The 23,171-nt window shown below is 39.2% G+C and overlaps 3 protein-coding genes across 4 annotated transcripts; all 3 read left to right on the top strand.

Annotated features, from left to right (window-relative positions):
• Positions 1–208: 208 nt before the first annotated feature.
• Positions 209–11,133, top strand: LOC124141415 (phytanoyl-CoA hydroxylase-interacting protein-like). 2 transcript variants are annotated; one of them, XR_007222866.1, is made up of 3 exons: positions 209–321; positions 582–2,009; positions 11,088–11,133. XR_007222866.1 is itself a non-coding variant. In XM_046509420.2 (2 exons), exons 1-2 carry the CDS (start codon positions 252–254, stop codon positions 1,385–1,387), a joined length of 876 nt encoding a protein of 291 aa, XP_046365376.2. In that variant the 5' UTR covers positions 209–251; the 3' UTR covers positions 1,388–2,409. The 2 variants fall into 2 exon arrangements, 1 of the variants encoding a protein (XP_046365376.2); XM_046509420.2 differs by lacking the exon at positions 11,088–11,133 and having other exon boundaries at positions 582–2,409.
• LOC124141416 (phytanoyl-CoA hydroxylase-interacting protein-like) lies at positions 4,840–7,683 on the top strand. Its single transcript, XM_046509421.2, has 2 exons — positions 4,840–5,001; positions 5,808–7,683. Exons 1-2 carry the CDS (start codon positions 4,968–4,970, stop codon positions 6,470–6,472), a joined length of 699 nt encoding a protein of 232 aa, XP_046365377.2. The 5' UTR covers positions 4,840–4,967; the 3' UTR covers positions 6,473–7,683.
• Positions 11,134–11,548: 415 nt separating the features above from the next.
• On the top strand, positions 11,549–17,056 carry LOC124141419 (phytanoyl-CoA hydroxylase-interacting protein-like). Its single transcript, XM_046509423.2, has 2 exons — positions 11,549–11,728; positions 14,234–17,056. Exons 1-2 carry the CDS (start codon positions 11,695–11,697, stop codon positions 14,878–14,880), a joined length of 681 nt encoding a protein of 226 aa, XP_046365379.1. The 5' UTR covers positions 11,549–11,694; the 3' UTR covers positions 14,881–17,056.
• Positions 17,057–23,171: the final 6,115 nt, after the last annotated feature.

Here is a 23,171-nt window from a genome sequence, read left to right as displayed (position 1 = left end):
TTGCATACCACTAAGTAGTCTTGATCCTACCTCGGATACTTCCTGCATGGGAATCATACACTATCTAGCATTACACTGGTTACAACCTAAAATGCCTTTCTTATACCTCACAGAAAATAGAAGTGAAAATGAAAGTAGAAATTCAAGGAACCTTGTCATTGTATACGCTCGAGCATTATGTCAGTTATCTCAATACAAAGAATCCGACCTATTGCACAACAGTACTCTGTTTCTAATAATAGAGCCAACATATGCACAGAACGGGAATCGGCAACCATATTGCAATCATGGCTGTGGGAGGAAGCACCGATGCAGGAAAAGGTATGGATATACTTATGTCCAAGATGACTATTACAGTATTTTCATAGCATTTTGTGTGCTAAAGGAATCGCTCAAACTACCTCGTCTGACATATTTTGTATTTCTGTTGTATAATGCGGCGGACAGATATGCAGTCGGTATTGAATGGGATATAATTTCTCATCTGTGAGAGTCACAATAATTTGAAATACTTTACGTCGATGTTAACATGGCTTCCATGATATCTATACTAAAACATAATTTACATATTCATTTTACAGAATATCTTCAGAAGCTGTTAGATAAAGCTAATGATCACAGCCAGAGTGGCACATCTGAAGATGTATATTACCTGTACCGGAATAAACCCAACAGCTACTTTCAGGATATCAACAATAACTACAATGGCATCATGAAAAAGAGACTCAAAGACAGTGGAGGTGATCCACGCTGTCCAATCAATAGCAGACTTGGCGGCCTCTTTTTTGGGGTTACACTACACGGAGGTGTTATACCAGATAAATCGCCATTTGGAAACACAAGAGTTAAAGTTCCGCTGAGTGAGGTGTTTCATGGCACATCAAATTTGTACTTTGCCGATTTCTTTTGCAAACCTTCACGCAACCGAATACATTATGTTACCTTGGTTCTGACAAAGGCTGATTCAGAAGCAGATATGTTCTGTAGAGAGAACCTGATCAAACTCAATGTCATGAACAACTTGTACTTGCGAAAGCAAAGCCTGGGGTATTCAACACTGAAACGATCCAAAGTGTTTGTTGATGTGTTCTATACAGAAGATATAGACATATCAAACAGGATCCTCAGTTCTACAGGGATATATGGACGAGGGCAAAGTGTTGGGGGAATACCAAAAGCTGGTGGGTGTGGGATTTGCAATGTCGGAGTCCAACCCAGCAGAAGATATGTACATCACGTGGAATATGACGATCTTTTTGACTATGACGATCGTTTTGACGATGACGTTCGTTTTGACGATGACGATCTTTTTGGATACACAAACAATCCTTTTGAGGACTATTATGATGATATGGGTATTGGCTATGATTTTGATGATTACTATTGATACCTCGATTGATGGGACTATATTAAATAATCTTGAGCAGATTCAATGACAGATCGCCCGAGTAGGTGCTTGTATTAGTATAATGTGTATATACTATGACATGTCTTTAGAGTAATGTGTCACACTGTATATATATTTTTTTTCGTACTGACAATATTATTTTATTTCACTATCAGATGAGATACACATGTAGAGTTGCTTTTTAGCTCATGGATTTGATTATAAATGTGTGGCAACATTAGTCTAAAAAGGTACTGTGTTTAATGCATGTTGGTGTGGATTTCTGAAATCTGGGATTGTAATCATTTCAAGATACTGTTTTACCTACAACGAATGAAACCAGACAAATTGATTCATGTGAAAAAAATAACGTAGGAACCATTTTGCATTTTATAATTAATTAATCATGAAACATCTATATAATCATCAAGTCACTGTCTTCTTTTTACCAACAAATATGAGGCAGAAAATGACATCCAATATCCACTTTGTCACACAAACCCATTACAAATACTAAACTGTGATAGAAATATCTAAATAGCTAGAAAATATGTGTGTGTGTGTGTGTGTGTGTGTGTGTGTGTGTGTGTGTGTGTGTGTGTGTGTGTGTGTGTGTGTGTGTGTAATGTTTTATTGACCTCGATATTGGGATTTTACGAGCTGAACGCTCATGAAGACTCAAGATGGTGTTTGGGGTGTGCTGGAACAGTTGGCTCATGAATTGCAGTGTAAGTGTAAATGTTGTATCACTGCAATGAATAACATCTCTCAATGTTTGAGTGTCTGGTTTTTACCAATATTCCATTCTTGTCTTTTATTTAGTTTTTGTGTGCCTTAAGTATTAACCATGTAAAATATTGTTATTTCCATATACATGTATACATAATTAATTGTTTGCTTCAAAGTGTACTTCTGACATTGTCATTGTTAACCTTATTATTCGATTCTGATGTTTGAAGCTCACATTGCACGTTCTCATTGTTGCGTCTCACCAAAATATTGAATAAAACGATTTGGTTTGATTTGTTTTGATTCATCAATACAGCATCAATGTCACAGATAAAGGGAGCCAGTCTCTCATGTTAACAAATTGCTTCACATATATGTCATGTATGTTATGACATAATTATTTGCTGTCATTCGTTTTGATCGTTATGATCGTTTTAATCGTTTTAATTATTGAATAAATGGTGATCTATGTTGATTTGATTTGATTCATCAATACATCATCAATGTCACAGATAAAGAGAGCCAGTCTCTCACGTTAACTATATGCTTCATTTAAATGTCATGTATGTTATGACATAATTATTTGCTACCACAACAACTATCCAAATCAAAAGCAAACTTTGTTATGGACTCTATGTCAGCGTTTCTCCAGTCACTTGAATGATAGAGCTGAAACGTACTTGTTTATACTCATTGACAAATACTTGTATGTTACTTTCGAGAACATGATATATAATGTGTAATGCAGTGAAGTTTTCTTCTGATAAATGCCACGTATCAAGGTAACTCTACCCGCCTCGTATCAAGGTAACTCTACCCGCCACGTATCAAGGTCACTCTACCCGCCACGTATCAAGGTCACTCTACCCGCCACGTATCAAGGTAACTCTACCCGCCACGTATCAAGGTAACTCTACCCGCCACGTATCAAGGTAACTCTACCCGCCTCGTATCAAGGTAACTCTACCCGCCACGTATCAAGGTAACTCTACCCGCCACGTATCAAGGTAACTCTACCCGCCACGTATCAAGGTAACTCTACCCGCCACGTATCAAGGTAACTCTACCCGCCACGTATCAAGGTAACTCTACCCGCCACGTATCAAGGTAACTCTACCCGCCACTTATCAAGGTAACTCTACCCGCCACGTATCAAGGTAACTCTACCCGCCACGTATCAAGGTAACTCTACCCGCCACGTATCAAGGTAACTCTACCCGCCACATATCAAGGTAACTCTACCCGCCACGTTTCAAGGTAACTCTACCCGCCACGTATCAAGGTAACTCTACCCGCCACTTATCAAGGTAACTCTACCCGCCACGTATCAAGGTAACTCTACCCGCCACGTATCAAGGTAACTCTACCCGCCACGTATCAAGGTAACTCTACCCGCCACGTATCAAGGTAACTCTATCCGCCACGTATCAAGGTAACTCTACCCCCTATGTCAAGTATATTTCTTCAGTAACAGATATGAACGTTTTTACACAGGCACTTCACCTCCGTGATAAGTGTATAACCAAACCCACAAAGGGGGTGTTTTGAAGATTTCACACTCTTTTGTAAAACCAAATGAAAACAGTAAGTTTATGACAAAAGACCATGTCTTTTGTGTATCTGTCAATTGTTTTGTATAGGAGTTGCAAAGTTTAATGCTTTTTGTTGTGTACCTGAGTTTTATTTTATCATTGGGTTAATTAACTTTCCAAAGAGATACATACCTGCTGGAGTTAAAATGGTATTGTTCTGGGTACACACACGGTAAGATGTTTCATATCCATTTACGATCTTTATTGATTATGGGCCGTGTGGTAGCCTGGTGATTTATCCATAACGCCGAGTGACCCCACACGTGTTAAACGTGAAAATCCTAATTCCGATGTCTCCACATGGTATTGCCGGAATTATTGCGAAGGATGTGTAAAGTCAAAGTCACTCACTCACTTATCTTGTGGTGATCTGGGATTCGAACACAATTACACTCATACGAACACTTCAGTGAAGAAAACTTATACCTAAGCAAGACATGTAAGTGTGTTTTTTAGTTCATAAACGTTGGAATTGAATGACGTTTGGTTTCTTAAACAGTTGACACACATAGATTTTCGGCCAATTCATAAGTGAGTGAGTGAGTATGGTTTTACGCCGCTTTTAGCAATATTCCAGCAATATCACGGCGGGGGACACCAGAAATGGGCTTCACACATTGTACCCATGTCAGGAATCGAACCAGGGTCTTCGGCGTGACGAGCGAACGCTTTAACCACTAGGCTACCCGACCGCCCCCCAATTCATGAGTGAAATATCAAGATTTTCTTCATACTGCATAAGGAAACGTCTATGATAAGTCATTAACTGCACATCGACTGCATAAACGGGAAGCAACGTAAAACACACGCAGGTGATTGATCAGATGTACCGAACTTCTTTAGTGGAAACAGTGGGGGACAGTATGAGCAACGATCCTAGCCTTAGGTACATACAATGAGCCAAGCCCTGTAGGCACTCAGTCCTCATACGTCGGCTCTAACGACAAGCATGGCGTACTGGGGGCGTAGTTATGATAGATGTAATGGTCTATAAAATCACAAGGGGGCTGTATCTTAACTTTGAATGAAAATCGGGTCTTCATGACCTCTAATTATCATGAAGGTTCTCTTACTACATACTTAGAATGCGAAATCGAAAGGGAAAGTAACAGTTCTAGGATCAGCATTGATGTAGGGGACAAAGGGATCTTGTTTACACATAAGCGTATCCAGGTATATATCGATCCAACATGACTACTCAATTCACTTTGTGAAGAAGAGCTTGGAAAAGCAGTAGCACAACAACTATCCTATCCGTCATGGCTGAAGGAGGGAGTATAGATGTCGAGAAAGGTAAAGGTGTTAGTGTGTGTGTTAATGTGTGTGTGTGTTAATGTGTGTGTGTGTGTATGTGTTAATGTGTGTGTGTGCTAATGTGTGTGTGTGTGTTAATGTGTGTGTGTGTTAATGTGTGTGTGTGTGTGTGTGTGTGTGTGTGTGTGTGTGTGTGTGTGTGTGTGTGTGTGTGTGTGTGTGTGTGTGTGTGTGTGTGTGTGTGTGTGTGTGTGTATAATCAATATAATTAACTGATAGCTACAAAACTCAAGGTCACAATTCTTTACTCAAAAAGCAAAGATTTCATTTGTAGATATTTTTAAAACATTTTAAACAACACAAATTCATTAAATATAATTTACAATACAAATATAATGATGCTTGAACGGATTGCTTTTCAAAGAATGTTACACACTTCTTATGCTTTATCTTCCTGCTTCGCGAACACCTGGAGTCACAAATCAACTGACACATGCATATCATTGTCATCCCTATTTTGCCTTTTACGCCCTATGGAGTGAGTGAGTTGGGTTTAACGCCGCTTTTAACAGTATTCCAGTTATATCACGGCGTGTCAGCTTTATGTGGTAGGAAAGCCCGAAGTGATGCAGGTCTCAGACGTTTACCACTTCGGTGAAACCCACGAGCACGGGTATGGTGCCGACAAACCTAGAAACATCATTGGGATGGCCCTTTGGAATCGAGACTGATTATTCTATGGCGTTGACGTTTTGATATTACAAACGTCATCTCATCTTAAGTTTCTAATTTTCAGTACTGCACCGGATGTTATCATGGTGTTCATTTTAAATTTCCTGTTTCAGAATATCTAAAAAAGCTGCTCCGCAAAGCCGAGGACCACTGCAGTAAAGGCAGCTTTGATAATGTATCTATCCTCTTTCGCAACAAGCCGTCATCCTATTTCGATGACATTCGGCAGAACCACAATAACATCATGGAACCTTATCTGAAGGACAATGGCGGAGACCAACGCTGTCCAATAAATGGGAGACTGAAGGGTCTTTTCTTTAACGTGACGCTTAAGAATGGCAGTCTGCCAAATATGTCGCCTTTTGGAGACACGAGAGTGAAAGTGCAACTGAGTGAGGTTTTTGATGATTCAGCAAAACTTTACTTTGCTGACTTCTACTGCAAGCCACCACGCAGGTCCCCACGCAGAATCACGCGCACGCGTGCTCACTACGTGACCTTGGTCCTGACACGTTCAGGATCAGAGGCAGACAGTTTCTGTAATATGCACCTGCTCAAGCTTGATTCGTGCTCCAACAAGTTTTTGATAAAGACATTCTCAACATACAGAACAAAGGACTGTCCTCGTGTCCACGTGGAGGTTATGTATACAGAGGCCGTGAACATGACAGACAGGGATCTCTCAAAAACTGGTACCTTTGGTCGAGGTCACAGCACACAAGGTGGGATAGGGAAGACTGTGGGCTGCAGCATGTGCAATGTTGAGGATATATCTTAGAATGAGTGTTTTGCTTCATAATCAGACAAGCTAGGGATACATCTTTGGATGATTTCCTTCGGAAGCTATCGGCAGCAATTAATCGCGAGGGTTCTTTCTAGAAATGTCCATCGGGTGTATTGCTTCATAATCAGACAAGCGCATAAACGCCATACTGGTACCTTTGGTCGAGTTCACAGCATACAAGGTGGGATAAAAAAACCTGTTGACTGCAGCATATGTGATGCAGGGGAATAGGGTATTTGGATGAGATCCGAAAGTCAACTTTCCCTTATGTCGAGCAGCTCCAGACCTGGTGTTTTCACAACTTTTGAGCTACAATCGAGCTTGCTTTTCTACCAAGATTACAAACAGCGTCATATGAATATGTCCTAGAAGTTGTTTGATCAAGGTTACAACATTCAATGCCTCAGTAAAGCTTTCAAAACGAAATGTGGAGGATATTTCAAAATTTGACGCATCAGTGAACAAAATGATAATCGATGAATTTTCACTATTTATATCATATGTTCCTGTATCATTCAGGCAAACAATTGACTTGCCTTTGCATGTGTTTGTGACGAGTGCCACCGGTGGGGCAGAAAACGGTTATCTATTTGTAAACACCTGGTATCATCATTATTAGATAGTGATTCATAAACACATGCTTATCGGACTCTGCTTTTGGCCGAGATTTCTTATGATTATGGAAAGAATTTATCGCGTTTATTCAAAATTGTCACTGAAATCTTCACTCCTGAATTGAAAAGCTGACATTTGGAGCTTTGTGTCGATAATCAACTGCATTCTCTAAGACAATATGTTCAAACATTTTGATTACATAAATGTATGCCTAGACAAAGTGTACATGTCAACAGTACATGAATTGCCCTGTAAGTGTGAGTGAGTGACTGAGTATGTTTTACGCCGCTTTTTAGCAATATTCCAGCAAAATCATCTTTTTGCATTTTACAAACAATATGGGAAAAAGTATTAAACATGCAGTATTAGACATGTAAAACATAAGTACCATGTATATACATTTATTTTAATATATAATAATTCGCTTTGAGTTGTACGTCTAGAATTGTACGTCATTAACTTTCACATTCGATTCGTGTTGATTGTGTAGTGCACACAGCACATTCTTATTCGTGTTGATTTTGTAGTGCACACAGCACATTCTTATTCTTGCATCTCACCAGAATATTGAATAAAACGATTTGATGTGATTTGATTCATCAATACACCATTAATCTCACAGATAAAGAGATCCAGTATCTCATGTTGAACATATGCTTCTCTGATATGGTATTATGTATTGAGACCCGTGAAGATCCGGGGTAGAATAGGTCTTCAGCAACCCATGCTTGCCGTAAACGGCGACTATGCTTGTCGTAAAAGGCGACTAACGGAATCGGGTGGTCAGGCTCGCTGACTTCGTTGATGCATGTCATCGATCCCAATTGCGTGGATCGATGCTCATGATATCAATCTCTGGATTGTCTGGTCCAGACTCGATTATTTACAGACCGCCGTCATATAGCTGGAATATTGCTGAGTGCGTCGTTAAACAACAAACCAACCAACCAACCAAATTATTTATTGTTTTTGATCAGATATGATTAAACAAAGGTTGATTACCAGCCAAAGTAAATCTAGGTAGGGAAAGTTAATCCCCACTGAGCGATACTTCGTGTTGTTGTTCCGCTGGTAGTGAGGCACCAGGCGGGAATCTGAGTACAGAACTTTAACTGAGAAAACTTTGACAGCTTATAGTTTTGTGTCATTGCTCATTCTCCAGGTCGTAATATGGCTGGAACACAGTCGTTGTGTAACAAATCATGAAACCATGTACACATGAGTGTTTCACGATACAAAGGTATTCCTCCTGCCAATTTCTGTAACACTATGAGTGATTTCACAACTGATATTTTAATATCTTTGATCATTCCTCATTGTGACTGGAACACAGCCGATGCGACGTGAAATTGAAACTCTCCCACCAACTTATTTCTCGGTATACAATGCTACAGGACATGTTCATCTCCCTGACCGATATACTCTACATATGTCTCTGTGGTTATTCGACCGCCTACGTGGCCTAGTGGTAGAGCGTCCGCCCGCTCGATCCCCGGCCGCGTCATACCAAAAGACGTTAAAACATGGTACTTGTTGTTACCCTGTCTGGCGCTCGGCATTAAGGGGCTAAAACAAGGACTGGTCGGCTCGGAGTAAGTATACTGTTAAACTGCGGCATGGTTTCTCAGTGGGCTAGCACTATAAATCGGCATCAGTCCGGACTAGTACAAGCAGCCACATACACACACACAGACACACACCTGCATGCACGTCGCTATATAAGTGCAATAATCTTGGACGCGACGTTAAACCCAATTTCACCTCACCTCACTTGTGGTTATTCGTTCTGGTCCACTGGTCCATTAGGGGGCACGGGTGGCCCAGTCGTCTAAGGCGCCGCGATTCGCTGTGCAGAGTTGCGTCCCTTGGGCACACCAGAAACCTATGATTGTGGGTTCGAATCCCGGTTCGCCCCGATTATGTTTCTAGGTTTGTCAGCACCATACCCGTGCTCGTGGGTTTCACCGAAGTTGCAAACGTCTGAGACCTGCATCACTTCGGGCTTTCCTCCCACATTAAGCTGACACGCCGCGATATAACTGGAATACTGTTAAAAGCGGCGTTAAACCCAACTCACTCACTCACTCTGGTCCATTACATCCATAGCGGTTCATTAGCACTGCAAAACAGACGGGGATGGTACACTTACGGCGATATCTTGTTCAATATTTGTTTAAAGGCGCCAGAACAGGTCTATTAATATATCCTTGTTGGCAGTGTAAAAGGCAGAGCCGCAATTGCTTACACGTTACGTTATTCACGCTTCGCGTACCGTGAAACAAACTATGCACTCTTTCTGTATGTACAAACACCGTGTACTCCAGTTTATTTATTCGCATTTATTCAATTCTAATGTAATGTAGGATAGGTCGGCCTAACCCGATAGGTCCAGGAAGAACCTACAAGTACGAGGCGACTACATGGATCGCTTGGTCAGGCTGTATAGAGATGCTGGTAGCAGCTGTAACACGCTTAGTAATAGCAGCAGACGGGTAACAATAGTTTCTAAATGTTAACAAACAACGAATGACTTTAAACGTATTGGTATCTATTCATCGGACATGAAGTAATATGTCGCTGTGTTTTATTAACACTTGGCAGTTTATTGCCTGTATTATACATGAACCTCAATCAAAGAGGTTTTACCACAGCTACCCAAATCAACAGCATACTACAGCATGCCCTCTTTGTTGGCGGATTACCGGTGAAGTCGCTTGACAACAACAGCTAAAACTTCCTTGTATATACGTACTTCTATGTTGTTGTCAAGTATATTTCTTCCACAAGCACTTCACGTCTGGGATAGGTGTACACTCAGGAGGTGTGTTTGTTGTTTGTTGTTTAACGTCGCACTCAGCAATATATCAGCTATGTAAGTCGGTTTGTAAATAATCGAGTCTGGACCAGAATATCCAGTGATTGATATCATGAGCATCGGTCCACGCAATTGGGATACGATGACAGGCATCAACCAAGTCAGCGAGCCTGACCACCCGACCCCGTTAGTCGCCTCTTACGACAAGTCGCCTTTATGGCAAGAATGGGTTGCTGAGGACCTATTCTACCCCGGGTCTTCACGAGTCAGACTACAAGGAAAAAAGTTTGTTAAAAACATGTCTTGAACGTTGTTATTCATGTTTCACTTGGTATTCATAAATATCTAGGGGGATTCGACATATAATTAACCTTAGACTTACAGGCCACAAAACGTAAGAAATGGAGCCTGGCCACCCGACTCTGTTAGTCGCCTCTTACAACAAGCATAGTCACCTTTTATGGCAAGCACGGGTTGCTGAAGACCTATTCTACCCCGGACCTTCAGGGGTTATACTCAGAAGGAACTCTTTTATGAAAACAAGTGAAAAATGTAAGTTTATGACCATAAACTGACCATATCTTCTTGTGTATCTGCCAAATATTACGCGTAGGAGTCGCAAAGTGTTATGTTTTTTGATCGGTTCAATTTATCTTCCAAAGAGATATGTCCCTGTTTGGGGTAAGATGTTACTAATAAAGGTGTTTACAATGCATTTATGGGTGTTTTTTTATCGATGAAGTGCGATTGGGTAGCCTGGTGGTATATTCTTCACGCCATGGGACCTGTTTTCGATATGTGAATAGCCCACGTAGAATGTTTCTGAAAGCAGTGTAAAGCCAAGACACTCACTCACTTGTCTTGTGTTAATGTGGGATAATCTGGGATTCGAACACACTTAACTCACAAGAACAGTTGAGTGATGGGCATGTATACCAACATGTGTGGAGAGTAAGGCACTTTATGTGTCTTAGTTGATAAACGTTGGAATTGAGTGACGTTAGGTTTCTCAAACAATTGATGCACATGGAATTTTGGCTGACTCATAACACTGAATGGTCAAGATTTTCTTCACTCTGCAACTGAAAACGTTTATGAAAAATCACAAACTGCACATGAATTGCATAAAACATGGTCCATTAGACTTACACAGCGGAGTACATGCACGTGAGTGTGGAGGTGTGTGTGTGTGTGTGTGTGTGTGTGTGTGTGTGTGTGTGTGTGTGTGGCTGCTTGTACTGGTCCGGACTAATGAGGATCTCATAGTGCTATCCCACTGACATGAACTTAATGAAGACCCCACTCATACACAGTATACTGACTCCGAGCCGAATAATACTTGGTTTAACCACTTGATTCCGAGTGCCAGTCTGGGTACCAAACAGTACGATCTTTTAACGTCCTTTGGTAGACCCTCGACCTCGCTCTCTCCGGGCACACGCTTTATCACCTGGACCACAGAGAAGTCGAATGAACAAGGCGTAGTTGGAATAGATACAAATAAATACAAAGGGGGCTATATCCTGACTTTAAAAGATTTTGGTCGGGTCTTCATAACCTCTAAATTTCCTGGAAGGTTCTCTTAATCTATACTCAGAACGCGAAATCGAAAGGGAAAGTAACAGTTCAAGGATCAACACTCATGTATGACATGGGCTAATGCAATCATGTTTGCACACGGGTGTATTGAGCTATTTATTGTGCCAACGTATACACACAACAAACATACCTACCCCAGTCATCCCTTGAAGAAGAGGTGGAAAAAGAAACAGCTACATAAATCATCATGGCTGCAGGATGGAGCATGACCGACGACAGAGGTAAACGTGTGCGTGTGTGTGTGCGCGCGTGCGTGCGTGTGTGCGTGTGTGTGTTGTTGTTTACGCCGCACACTTCCATATTGTACCCAAATGACGTTAGTCCGTTAAGGATCGAATCTGGACATGTCAAACCAGAGATTGATGCTACTAGCAAAGATCAACGCCGTCAGTGTACGCTGAAACGCTATCAAGCGTTGTTGTGGACACATTCTAACCCGGAATCCAAAGTTGGGTCAATGGATTAAATATAAATTGACTAACACTCGTAATAAGTCATTGTGCACATGTCTGAGGGTGACACAGAGTTTGTCTCACACATTTATATATATATATACAACTATGCAACCTAATCTTTAAAGTTTGGTTTCGTGGTAAGATGGTCAGTGACACCCGCTTTAGAGATGAACAATATAGTTCAGCGTACAGAGGAGTATGAACATAAGTTATACCGTAACCAAACAAATATATACACAGGTAAGGACATACTGATAGCGGAGATAACATATAGGCAATGGCTCCGTTGTCTACAACTGACTTAATTGTTAGGTGAACACAACTTTGAAATGACGGAACTTATTTTCTCCCCTTCAACACGCTTTAATGACAGAACAATTTCACAAAACCGTGTGTTGCCAGCGGGATTCGAAGTCCCCACCGAAGGCTAACTAATATAGTCCTCTGGTACGGCGACATGGAAGAAATCATGTGAAATTAACAATGACATATTTACTCAAATCTGGACGAAGAGTTTATCCGTTTATAAACTGGTATATTTTTCAGAGTTTTATTATGTACATTAAACGTGCATGTGATTTGGTAGCTTTTCTTTAAAATTACTCTTTTCTTCATCTGGTCTATGATTGCTCATAATAGTCCCGTAAACATGGGCACATGATATACATGTAATTGTTTAATGTGCTCGGGTTGGTTCAAAATGAATCGTATACTTGCCCCGGGACGTGCATTTTAGTATCGCGACGCTATTTTAGTGCAAAAATCATGGGCGCGACGTTAAACCCCATTTCACATCACCTCACATGCACTTCAAAACCCAGCCGCAAAATAAAGGGATGCACGTGTCAAGGCACAGGGAACATATACATCAGCACGTGCATCACTCAGGGGGCACTCACACAGTGTGTTCACAGTTAAGCACAGAGTTTTTGAATATCTTGAATACAAAAATAAATGTTGTTTGAACATGCTAAGGTTCTTTGAATGTTCCTACCTCCATGGTTTAAGGAGGTAGGAGCACTCGGACTTTGTTGTCTAATCGTTGACACGGTTAGATAAGGGTTCCCGACGTTCAGGACCTCGAACTCCAACTAACCCTTTCAGCTACACCAGGTTCTCAAACATTATGGTTAGATGTTGTCCAATGTTGTACTGTAATAAACATGCCTTCCTTGGAAACTCGACATAGATCTAATGCACTTTAGCTGGCATAACGTATCTCTATCCAAACTAAAACATCCCTGAAGTTATTTTTCTGATCCTTTGGTCGTAGTGGTGAAGCATTGTAAACTTGGAAACTATTCTCCAATTTTTTTATTTACTTACCTGCATACTTCCGTAAACTAAAATAATTACTTTGTTTTAAGATGTTTACATTATCCACTGGTTTGAGTCAATAAAACACATTCATTGAATATAATTCATTTAGCAAATATATTGACAGTTTAACGGACTGCTAATCAAAGAACGTAACACGCTTTTCAAGCTATTTCCACATGTTTACCCTCTACGCGAACACCTGGTGTCATCACTGATTTTCAGTTATCTATTGATATAATGATTTTCTTCACTATTTTCCCATTTACGCCCGATGGAATCTGCTTTGGTGGATAATCGAGACTGGTTATTCTCTGGTGTTTTATATTTCCGAAAGAAAGCTATGACGGCTACAATGGTGCGAGTAGGTGCGTATGGTTTTATCCCGCTGTTAGCAATATTCCAGCAATATCACGGCGGAGGACACCAGAAACGGGACCCATGTCGGGAATCTACCCGGGTCTTGGACAGGGCGAGCGAACACTTTAACCACTAGGCTACCCGGCAGCCCGGCTACGATGGATGGGTCCAGTGTGTGTATATGATACAATGGATAATCTGTTTCGGCAGATTCTCTGCCGTTTACCGTTTGAATTTACAGCCACCAATGTCATCTCATCTTACGTTTCTAATAATTAGACCCGTGAAGATCCAGGGTAGAAAAGGTATTGCTTGCCGTAAAAGGCGACTATGCTTGTCTTAAGAGGCGACTAACGGGTCAGGCTCGCTGATTTGGTTGATGCATGTCATCGTATCCAAATTGCGTGGATCGATGTTCATGATGTTAATCACTTGATTGTCTGGTCTGGTCTGGACTCGATTATTTTCAGACCGCCTTCATATAGCTGGAATATTGCTGAGTGTGGCGTTAAACAACAAACAAACAAAACAAATAAATTCTAATTATTAGCACAGGATGTTATCATAATGTACCATATAAACTTCCCATTTCAGAATATCTGCGAAGGCTGCTCCGGAAAGCTGAGGAACACTGCAGTTTAGGCAGTTCTGAAGCAGTGTCTACTCTCTATCGCAACAAGCCATCCTCCTATTTCGATGACATCCGGTTGAACCACAATAACATCATGAAACCTTATCTGAAGGACAATGGCGGAGACCAACGCTGTCCAATAAATGGGAGACTGAAGGGTCTTTTCTTTAACGTGACACTTACGGATGGACAACTGCCAGTTAAGTCGCCTTTTGGAGACAGGAGAGTGAAAATGCCACTGAGCGAGGTTTTTGATGATTCAGCAAAACTTTACTTTGCTGACTTCTACTGCAAGCCCTCACGCAGCCGTGTTCACTACGTCACCTTGGTCCTGACACATTCAGGATCAGAGGCAGACAGTTTCTGTCAGACACACCTGCTGAAGCTTGATTCAGACACCAACATGTATTTGCGAAAACCATACCTATCTAGCACATACGAAACACTGGACCGTTCTGCAGTTCACGTGGAGGTCATGTTTACAGAGGCCGTGAACATGACACACAGGGTTCTCTCCCCTACTGGTACCTTTGGTCGAGGCCACAGCACACAAGGTGGGATAAGGAAGACTGTGGGCTGCAGCATATGCAATGTAGGGATCTTTGGATGAGGTCCTCCGAAAGCTCCTGGCAGCACTAAAACTAGGGTACCTCCCAGAAACACCACTTTGGTGTATTGCGTCATAATCAGACAATTCCAAACGGAAAGGAATATATACCGTACTATTAGCCTGTAATCGAATGTATGATACAATGCAAGGGATACCTTATAGCTTAAAAGCGCTGTGTATCAGACCCATCCGTATAACAGATTTGAGAACTAGGGCTGGATTGGATGTGTGATTTCTCATTGTAATTGTACCCGACGGCAATTATAGATGCTCATGCTATGAAGAAATGTTTTTTATGCTTCAGAATGGCTGCTGTGATGTAATATTTATTATATTCTTCAGTGTGAAAGACTGAGTTTTCCGAAGTTGAGAAAAGTGATATTTTCTTTGCAGTGAACATTACACTTGATATGTCACTGCAGTGAACATAACACTTTGAAGGAACTATTGTCATACAAGAGTTACCTCACCTTAAATTGTCTTCCTTTGTCGTAAGTGACTAGCCCGTACACAAACTGTAGACGTTCTTTTTATGTTAGGTCCACATTTACAAGGCAAAATAATGATAGACGGTCGTTGATGGAGTTAATATCACTTCTTGCCGTTTGTTATTCTCTCGAAAATGTTTACTTATAAACCGTAAATTTCTCATTTGACACAATCGATACTGCTCATCTCGCAAAGTGCCATTTTTGTTACTTGACCAGCATGTATTCTTTCGCTTCCAACAGCGGTCTCCTAGTTTTCAAGAATCTTTTTTGTTAAAGATGAAATTGTATATAATCATATCTAAATGTATGATTAAGGATTTTTGCGACCCTTAATATTTTTTTAGACTTTTGTTTATATTTTGTAATATTTTTCAAATACGAAACTACTTTTTAAGTCGCAAATACAAGGGGTGGTGAACCGTTCCTGTGTGTTAGGTAGGGAGAATGTACGTCTCAAGGTTTTATATTTGTAACGAAATAATGTAATTTTCTGGTAGACAAGTACACAAAAAGTATATAATAAATAGGATATTTCATGTGTCGAGTGAAATATCACATGGTTCTCTCATCGAGTGACGGGGAAAAGGGGATATTATGTGAAAATATGTCCTTTCCCACAGTCACTCGATGAGAGAAACATGATATTTCATTCGACACATAAATACTCTATATATTCCACCATGATATTGAAGAATGCTTGATTCTTATTGGTTAAAAAGAAGTTTCCTTTTTGCTAGGGAAACACCTAGTATAGCCTTTTCACACAAAATATGTGCGTATGAATACATTGATAGCCTACATATCGATTCATAAAGAAATGGCTGCCGATCGATCACCACAAGGAACTGTAAAACGTATCGATATTTCCTCTAATACGGGCTTGGTCTCTAATGTCTGCTTTGGTGATGAGATTACAAGATTGTACGAAGGTATATCTTTTTCATACAAATAAAAGGTTTATGAAACAGTTAGGGACATGTTCGATCGTCATTGAAAAAACTGACAGTGAAAGTAGAATATGACATTATAAAAATGTGTTTGAAGAAACTTGAATCATGACAACATGTTGTTTACAAACCTTTTTATGTTAGATATCCATTGCTATCTCCATCAACCACCATCGTAAGGATATGGCAAGAGGGGATTTGAAAATCCATCAGAGTAGATACCTCTTGTTTAAACATTTGAAACCTTGCGCTAAAGCGCCCGGTTCCAAATTAAAACACGAGGTATCTACTCTACAGCGGGATTACATCAAATTTCAAAACACAGTAGGTTTATCTCCTGAATAACATTCACCTACTCAAAAGTGACGAGAAACACACAGCTGATAAAAATAACAATGATCACCTGTATTTTTTATTATATTCTTGAGGCATCATAACTGGCAGTCATGTATGGTCATGTGATAATGATGTAATAAAAATGACATTGACCTATTCAAAATTGATGAGGATTACAGAGCCGATCTGTGTAAATGGCAATGACCACCTGTATTTTTTAATATGTTCTTGATCATCATGATTGACAGTCATGGTAGTTGTGTGTTGCCAAGACATTACACTTATGACCGACCATTTGATTTTTTAAGGTTTGATTTTATTTTGAGGCAAGATATTTTCTCTCTTCAATCTAAGAGGGAGTGTCATGTAAAACTGACATGTTATAATAAAACATAAAGTGCTTTTCCGTTTTGCATTTTCAGGGAGGGTCATGAAAAAAGGACATGGGGAGAGCCTTTTATCAATGTCAATGTTAAAAGGAAAACAAACATACAAACAACTTGACAAACAAATAACGGGAAATCTCCTTTGAAAACTGCCATTTCACAATTCTTCCATGCATGTCATTATCATTAACATATGTACATTACCTTGTGTTTCACAAAACATGTTACACATATGTAATACTGCTGTTTAAATATATGTTTTTTGTAGTATGACCGGAAGTATATTTTAAATATATTCACTATATTTACTATATCATATACATCCATGATGAATGTTCTGTGTATGCATTCTTGTTTCTTAATCACATTCGGGTTCAAAGTGGTCCCCATCAACCTCTTGGCGACTTAATAGATCGACTGGTCAGGCGTGGTTTCTGGTTAGGCAACGCGTCCTTGTATCTCAGTGGTGTATCTCAATTGCGATAGTCGTAATATCAATCACTGGATTGTCTGGTCAATGCGCGTTTATTTACAGATCGCCGTCACACAGCTGGAGTATTCCCGAATACGGCTTTAAACAGCAAATAAATGAAAGCAGAACAAACAAACAAATCATATGGATTCATTCTTAGATCTACACACAGGAACTATGTGGCATATTGTGTGATAATAATATATAAAAAGTCAACGCCATTGAATATCCAGGTTCGATTCAAGCCGAAACAGATCCCATTCGGCGTAAAGGGCCACTGAATGGACCACTTAAAATTAGTGACAGCACCAGGTGTTCTCGAAAAGGGTAAGCATGTCCTCATAGGTAGCTCCCGCCAGTCACACAATTTGCATAACAAAATATTTATTGCCTGACGCCGCATAGCAGTATTTAACACTAAACCGGCGTTAGCTCGTACTACTGTTCGGTGTAGAGGTACAAGCAACATAATCACGAGAACCGCGGTGAACCCAAGTCCTACTAAAAAGAATAATCTAAACAGGCTATTTTTCTGTGCTGAGGTGAGAGACCCGTATTCGTGGTAGCCAAGTATCTATATCACCAATGATTCCATATCTGTGTTGTACATAGAAAGTCGAAGTGAAAGTCGAAATTCAATGAAACGATAATGTCAGCTATTTTTGTGTATGACAAAACAGCCCGATTGCACAATTGTGTATATGCCTTTGTAACGCAAGCCTACGCACAGGACAGAACTGTTACAGCCAGTCCTCTTTTATAGTGGTGCGAAAACACATGACCATGGCTGTTGGGTGAAGGTCAAATGCAGGGAAAGGTATAGTTTTGTGCAATATACCAGTACTCAGCTAGAAGACCAAAATAGACGTGTTCGTTCCTGCTGTTCGTAGAATGCATGATTGAGTGACTAATTCGTAGCTGGCAATAAAACAGAATGTTAGAATTGCAATGACTTACATTTTTAGTTATCATACCTATATATTCTCTCTTCAATTTTGTATACATGTTTACTACACCTTCCAAATGGAATTTAACTATATTATTGTTGTTAGTGAGGCTTTGACAATAACATTACTGACAATGATTGTGTTAACCACATAATCAACCAACCAATCATAACCCCTTGTAGAGCAGATATCCTTCACTTATATGACCTCTGAAGAATATTTGTCTGATATACGAGTGGTCCACACTGAAGCTCAAGGTCATCCAACGTACACAATAACTCGAGTATTTAAGATTAGAAATTGACGAATCCTGGTATACATGATCTCTAGGGTGGGGTTTATTTACAGTAAACAACCTCATTCAGAAAGTATTTGTCAATAGGGAGACGTCATACTTGTGAGCCCCATCTAAATAGAGGATTAACCACTGTGTTCGGTTGTTACCGAAATATCTACACACGAGTGATTAATCTGTCACGATTAGAACGAGGCTTTATCTTTTTTCTCCCATTACAATACGCCATAAAAAGCCGAGCTCGTAGTTGAAAATTTCCCGTGTTCATTAACCACTCGGGATTCCCCCAAGCCTCGTTTTCGAATATGCTCAGTGAGACAACTGCACCATAAACAGGTAAAAAGGATCTAGCGAAGACAACCCACACGAGTTTTCCCGTGACAGGCAAGCCACATGTTCGCAATCATGTTATGTTTTTTGTGAACTATTAAAAGCTGATGGGAGTAACGTTTTGAGAATTTGTAATGTGATTTGATATTTGTTAATGGTTTTGGATTACTCGGCCCATAACTTTATTTACGTTTGTCTCGCCGTGACTATCATTCTCAATGCGCAACACTACATAGACCCATCTTTTTAGTGTATGTAAATACGTTACTCATTTATTTGTCCTCTAGAAACAAATGTTATAAACCCAATTAAGACGAAATTAAATATTGTCTTAAATATTGTGAAATATTGTTAACGAAAAACAAGGGCCCAGGGAACTATCAGCAGGATTGATCAGGCAAGATTCTATAAATACCAACTCAGGCAACTGATCAGCTGATTACTGCAAGGTAAATCTTCTCAAATCCATAACTGGATTGTAATATCTTTTAACGAATTTTCCTCTTTAAAACTAATTTTACAGTGAATAATTTAATATGTTAAATGATGATTATTTCATGTCATCTTTTTTTGTGTTTGTTTTGTTTTGTTCCTGAACATGGTGAGCACATGTGTTTTTTTCTTTTGAACTTAATATTTAACATCATAACACCAAAAATGGTACTAAATGAGTTATCTAATTTCCCCATATTTGTGAATGACCAGAAACAATGTGAATTTGACAAGCACAATACTTTATTGTGTGTAAAACATAAATACATAGGATATATGTAAACAATAAATTATTATTTCAATAGTTATACAAACATTTGCAGTTTAATACCCTTGTAATGTTATATTGTTATTTTACTGCAACAGTTATCTCCAAACTAAATTCTTTTCTTATTTTATCAGATTAGAAATTAAGACTTACTGATAATAGGTAATTTAAAATTAACATTTTCTTCTTTTTATCTTCATGAAAACAAGACTCATAATAAATATATATATTAGTGACCTGTTCATATATGATTTTTTTGTATAAAGTATTAAAATTAAAATTAGACATAAGGTTTATGGTGAAATGTTATATGACAACCTCTTGTTGGTCATTTCTTCATCACCCATAAATTTGAGATTTTCTTTACTTACCATGTTCTGAAAATTTACACATTACACATTAGAATAATTTAAGGTCTCTGATTAAAATAGCAACACAGCTTTCCACTCTCAGGCAGCCAATTAGATTATGTGAACAAAACAAACCACTGTAAACCTTGTAATGGGAGAATAATACATAAATAATACATTTCTTATTTGTCATATGTCCAGTGTATCATCCCAAGAAATGCTAAATAATTATCATTAAAATTAAGTTAGCTATGCATATTGGGGCTCCTTATTTGCTATGATAATATAACAATTGCATTATTAAAGAATGTTTTTTCAGTAAACAAGGAAAATAATCTTTGGTTTAAACAATATTCTTAAGACAAACATAATTCTACATGTCTTTAATACTCTGTATTGTCTGTTTATTCTGAAAGTAATTAACTCTGATATTCAGTTTCTACCTAAAAATAATAATATGAAATTACTTTTGAGACTATTTCATCCTATCTAAAATACTAAATATATTTTAAAATGCATACATGTAAGAGTTGTTGAAAAAAATTAATATTGTTTTTGAAAAAAATACCTTATAAGGTTGATTGGTGCCCACCATCTTTATCTTCATCATTTTGTCTGCTCCCTATAAGATATCAAAATAGTTAAGAAAAAATATAAATACATATGTTACTTTCTTGAGTTTACATAGATTTTAGTATGACTTAATACATTCAAGTTTAAACGTGGTAATGTTTTTTTTTTAATAATGAGTTTCTTAATTGTCCTGAGAAAGTATGTTCAAATAATTGAAGTAATCATGTTTAAAAATCACCAAATAATTATAGGCCAAAATACATTAATTATATTGATCTGGATAAACTCCACCTGTTGGAGGGGGAGGTCGGGTAGCCTAGTGGTTAAAGCGTTCGCTCGTCACGCCGAAGACCCGGGTTCGATTCCCGACATGGGTAAAATGTGTGAAGCCCATTTCTGGTGTCCCCCGCCGTGATATTGCTGGAACATTGCTAAAAGCGGCGTAAAACCATACCCACTCACTCACTCCTCCTGTTGAAAGGGGAAACAACTGCTGTGGTTGCAAAACATCTTGGTCGTGAGATGTACGGTCAAAACATCTTGGTCGTGAGATGTACGGTCCGTCCGGCAAAGTTTGAGCGTTTCCTGCATTAAAATTGAGCATTGCTTTAGATCCAAATTATTTGAGTGTTTATTTTCTTAAAATATGAAATTTAAGTCTCGATTATTTTAATATAACTATGAAATATGTTTTTGATCGATCGGCTCTAGATCAACACTTCGTTATAACGTGACATTTCTTATGTGGTTGCATGATAGTTATTTTTTTAAACAATACCAAAAACAATATGGTTTGTTTCACTATTTCATCGGTATTTTACATGAATTAATTAACTGTTTCATTAGCTTTGCTATTAGCCTTGAAAACGTACAGAATGTACCGGAGTGGCTCACCTGGTCCCATGCGGTATCGCGCTTCGGTTACCGTCTTCTCATTCTGCAACTGAATCTGGTACATTGGGAAGCCGAAATTCTCTGATATATCTCCACATATCACACCCCTTCTTCCCCCCCAAATTGTCTCTCGGTCACCAACCTTCGGAGATGAAAACATCGTCACCACGGTAATGTTTTGCCAGCTGGGGATTTCCTGTACTAGACGACCTCGGGTATCCCCGATCCGAAAATAGTGCCGTCAATTATTTTTAGCCAGCCAATCAAAACGCGATGACACAATCCTCCACTCTCAGCCAGCCAATCAGATTGGGTGATAAAAATAAACCACTGCGAATACACCACGGCTGGCGATTGAAGATCAAGCCCTGTTATGGGAGAAGTAAGGTTCTCCCATGTGATTGGATGATATTGTGATAATGGTGAGTACGTGTGGAGTAAATGTCCCATAAAAGTTGTGAACATGCTATCTTGAGCATAAGGATATATAATTAAAAACCCTCGCTCTTCCCCAAATGGCTTATATTTACCAATCATAATGGGAGGACGTGGTTTAATTAATGTGGAGGCTCTTCATGATAGAAATGTTTTGTGCAATTTTGCACACATTTATTTGTCTGATGATCCTCTTGTGAAGCATGTCAAGACCGAGCCGAGCTTGTGGGTTTCACCAGAGTGGAAAATGTTGAGACCTGCATCACTTCGGGTTTTCCTCCCACATTAAGCTGACACGCCGTAATATAACTTGAATACTGTTAAAAGCGGGGTTAAACCCAACCCACTCACTCACTCACTTGGGTTGAGGAGCCAATGGTTAACCATGAAGTTACCTAAGCACGTAGGTTATTACTGCGAATGCATCAAACTGAATGTCAATCTGAATATGATGGTTATTCAAACATGAATCAACCAAGGGAGCTAACTCTTACATCATTATCATTCTGTTTATCGAAGGGCAATCATACCTAGGCATAATATGGCAGTTCATGAACTAATAAATAATAGTTAATAAATGGGGGAATAACGTGACGTTAGTTTGATTAATCAACTGATATACATAGACGTTTGGCAACTTAATAAGAATGAATGACAAATACTTTCTTCATACTGCATCAGGAAACGATTATGAAAAATGCATAAAATGTGACCATCGTAAAACACATGAAAGTGGTGTATTAGATGTACATGTATCTACCTTCCCTATTGGAAACAGTGGTTGATAGCATGAGCACCGAACTACGCTGAAGGTACATACAATCGGCCACGCCCTGTAACACTCATTCCTCTTAAGGCTTTCACTGAAAGCATCGGTACTTGTTCTGATCCTTACACTGAATGAAAAAGGTGTAGAGGAATGAATAGATGTAATATTGTAGACAAATACACTAGGGGGCCATGTCCCGACTTTAAATGCGTTCAGGTAAGCATAACCTCTAATATTCCAGGAAAGGTATCTTACGTCATACTTAGAATTCAAAATCGAAAGAGAAAGTAACAGTTTTAGGATTCA

Source organism: Haliotis rufescens, unplaced genomic scaffold (genome assembly GCF_023055435.1).
Source record: "Haliotis rufescens isolate VD_foot unplaced genomic scaffold, xgHalRufe1.0.p SCAF_26, whole genome shotgun sequence".
Classification (NCBI taxonomy): domain Eukaryota; kingdom Metazoa; phylum Mollusca; class Gastropoda; order Lepetellida; family Haliotidae; genus Haliotis; species Haliotis rufescens.
This window is presented reverse-complemented; position numbering and strand designations above follow the sequence as displayed.

Excerpts from the sequence above, each read along its gene's own strand:
- LOC124141416 (XM_046509421.2), top strand. The coding sequence starts at position 4,968 with ATGGCTGAAGGAGGGAGTATAGATGTCGAGAAAG. Across the intron at positions 5,002-5,807 it reads GAGTATAGATGTCGAGAAAG|AATATCTAAAAAAGCTGCTC; the intron begins GTAAAGGTGTTA and ends TTCCTGTTTCAG.
- LOC124141419 (XM_046509423.2), top strand. The coding sequence starts at position 11,695 with ATGGCTGCAGGATGGAGCATGACCGACGACAGAG. Across the intron at positions 11,729-14,233 it reads GAGCATGACCGACGACAGAG|AATATCTGCGAAGGCTGCTC; the intron begins GTAAACGTGTGC and ends TTCCCATTTCAG.
- LOC124141415 (XM_046509420.2), top strand. The coding sequence starts at position 252 with ATGCACAGAACGGGAATCGGCAACCATATTGCAATCATGGCTGTGGGA. Across the intron at positions 322-581 it reads AAGCACCGATGCAGGAAAAG|AATATCTTCAGAAGCTGTTA; the intron begins GTATGGATATAC and ends TTCATTTTACAG.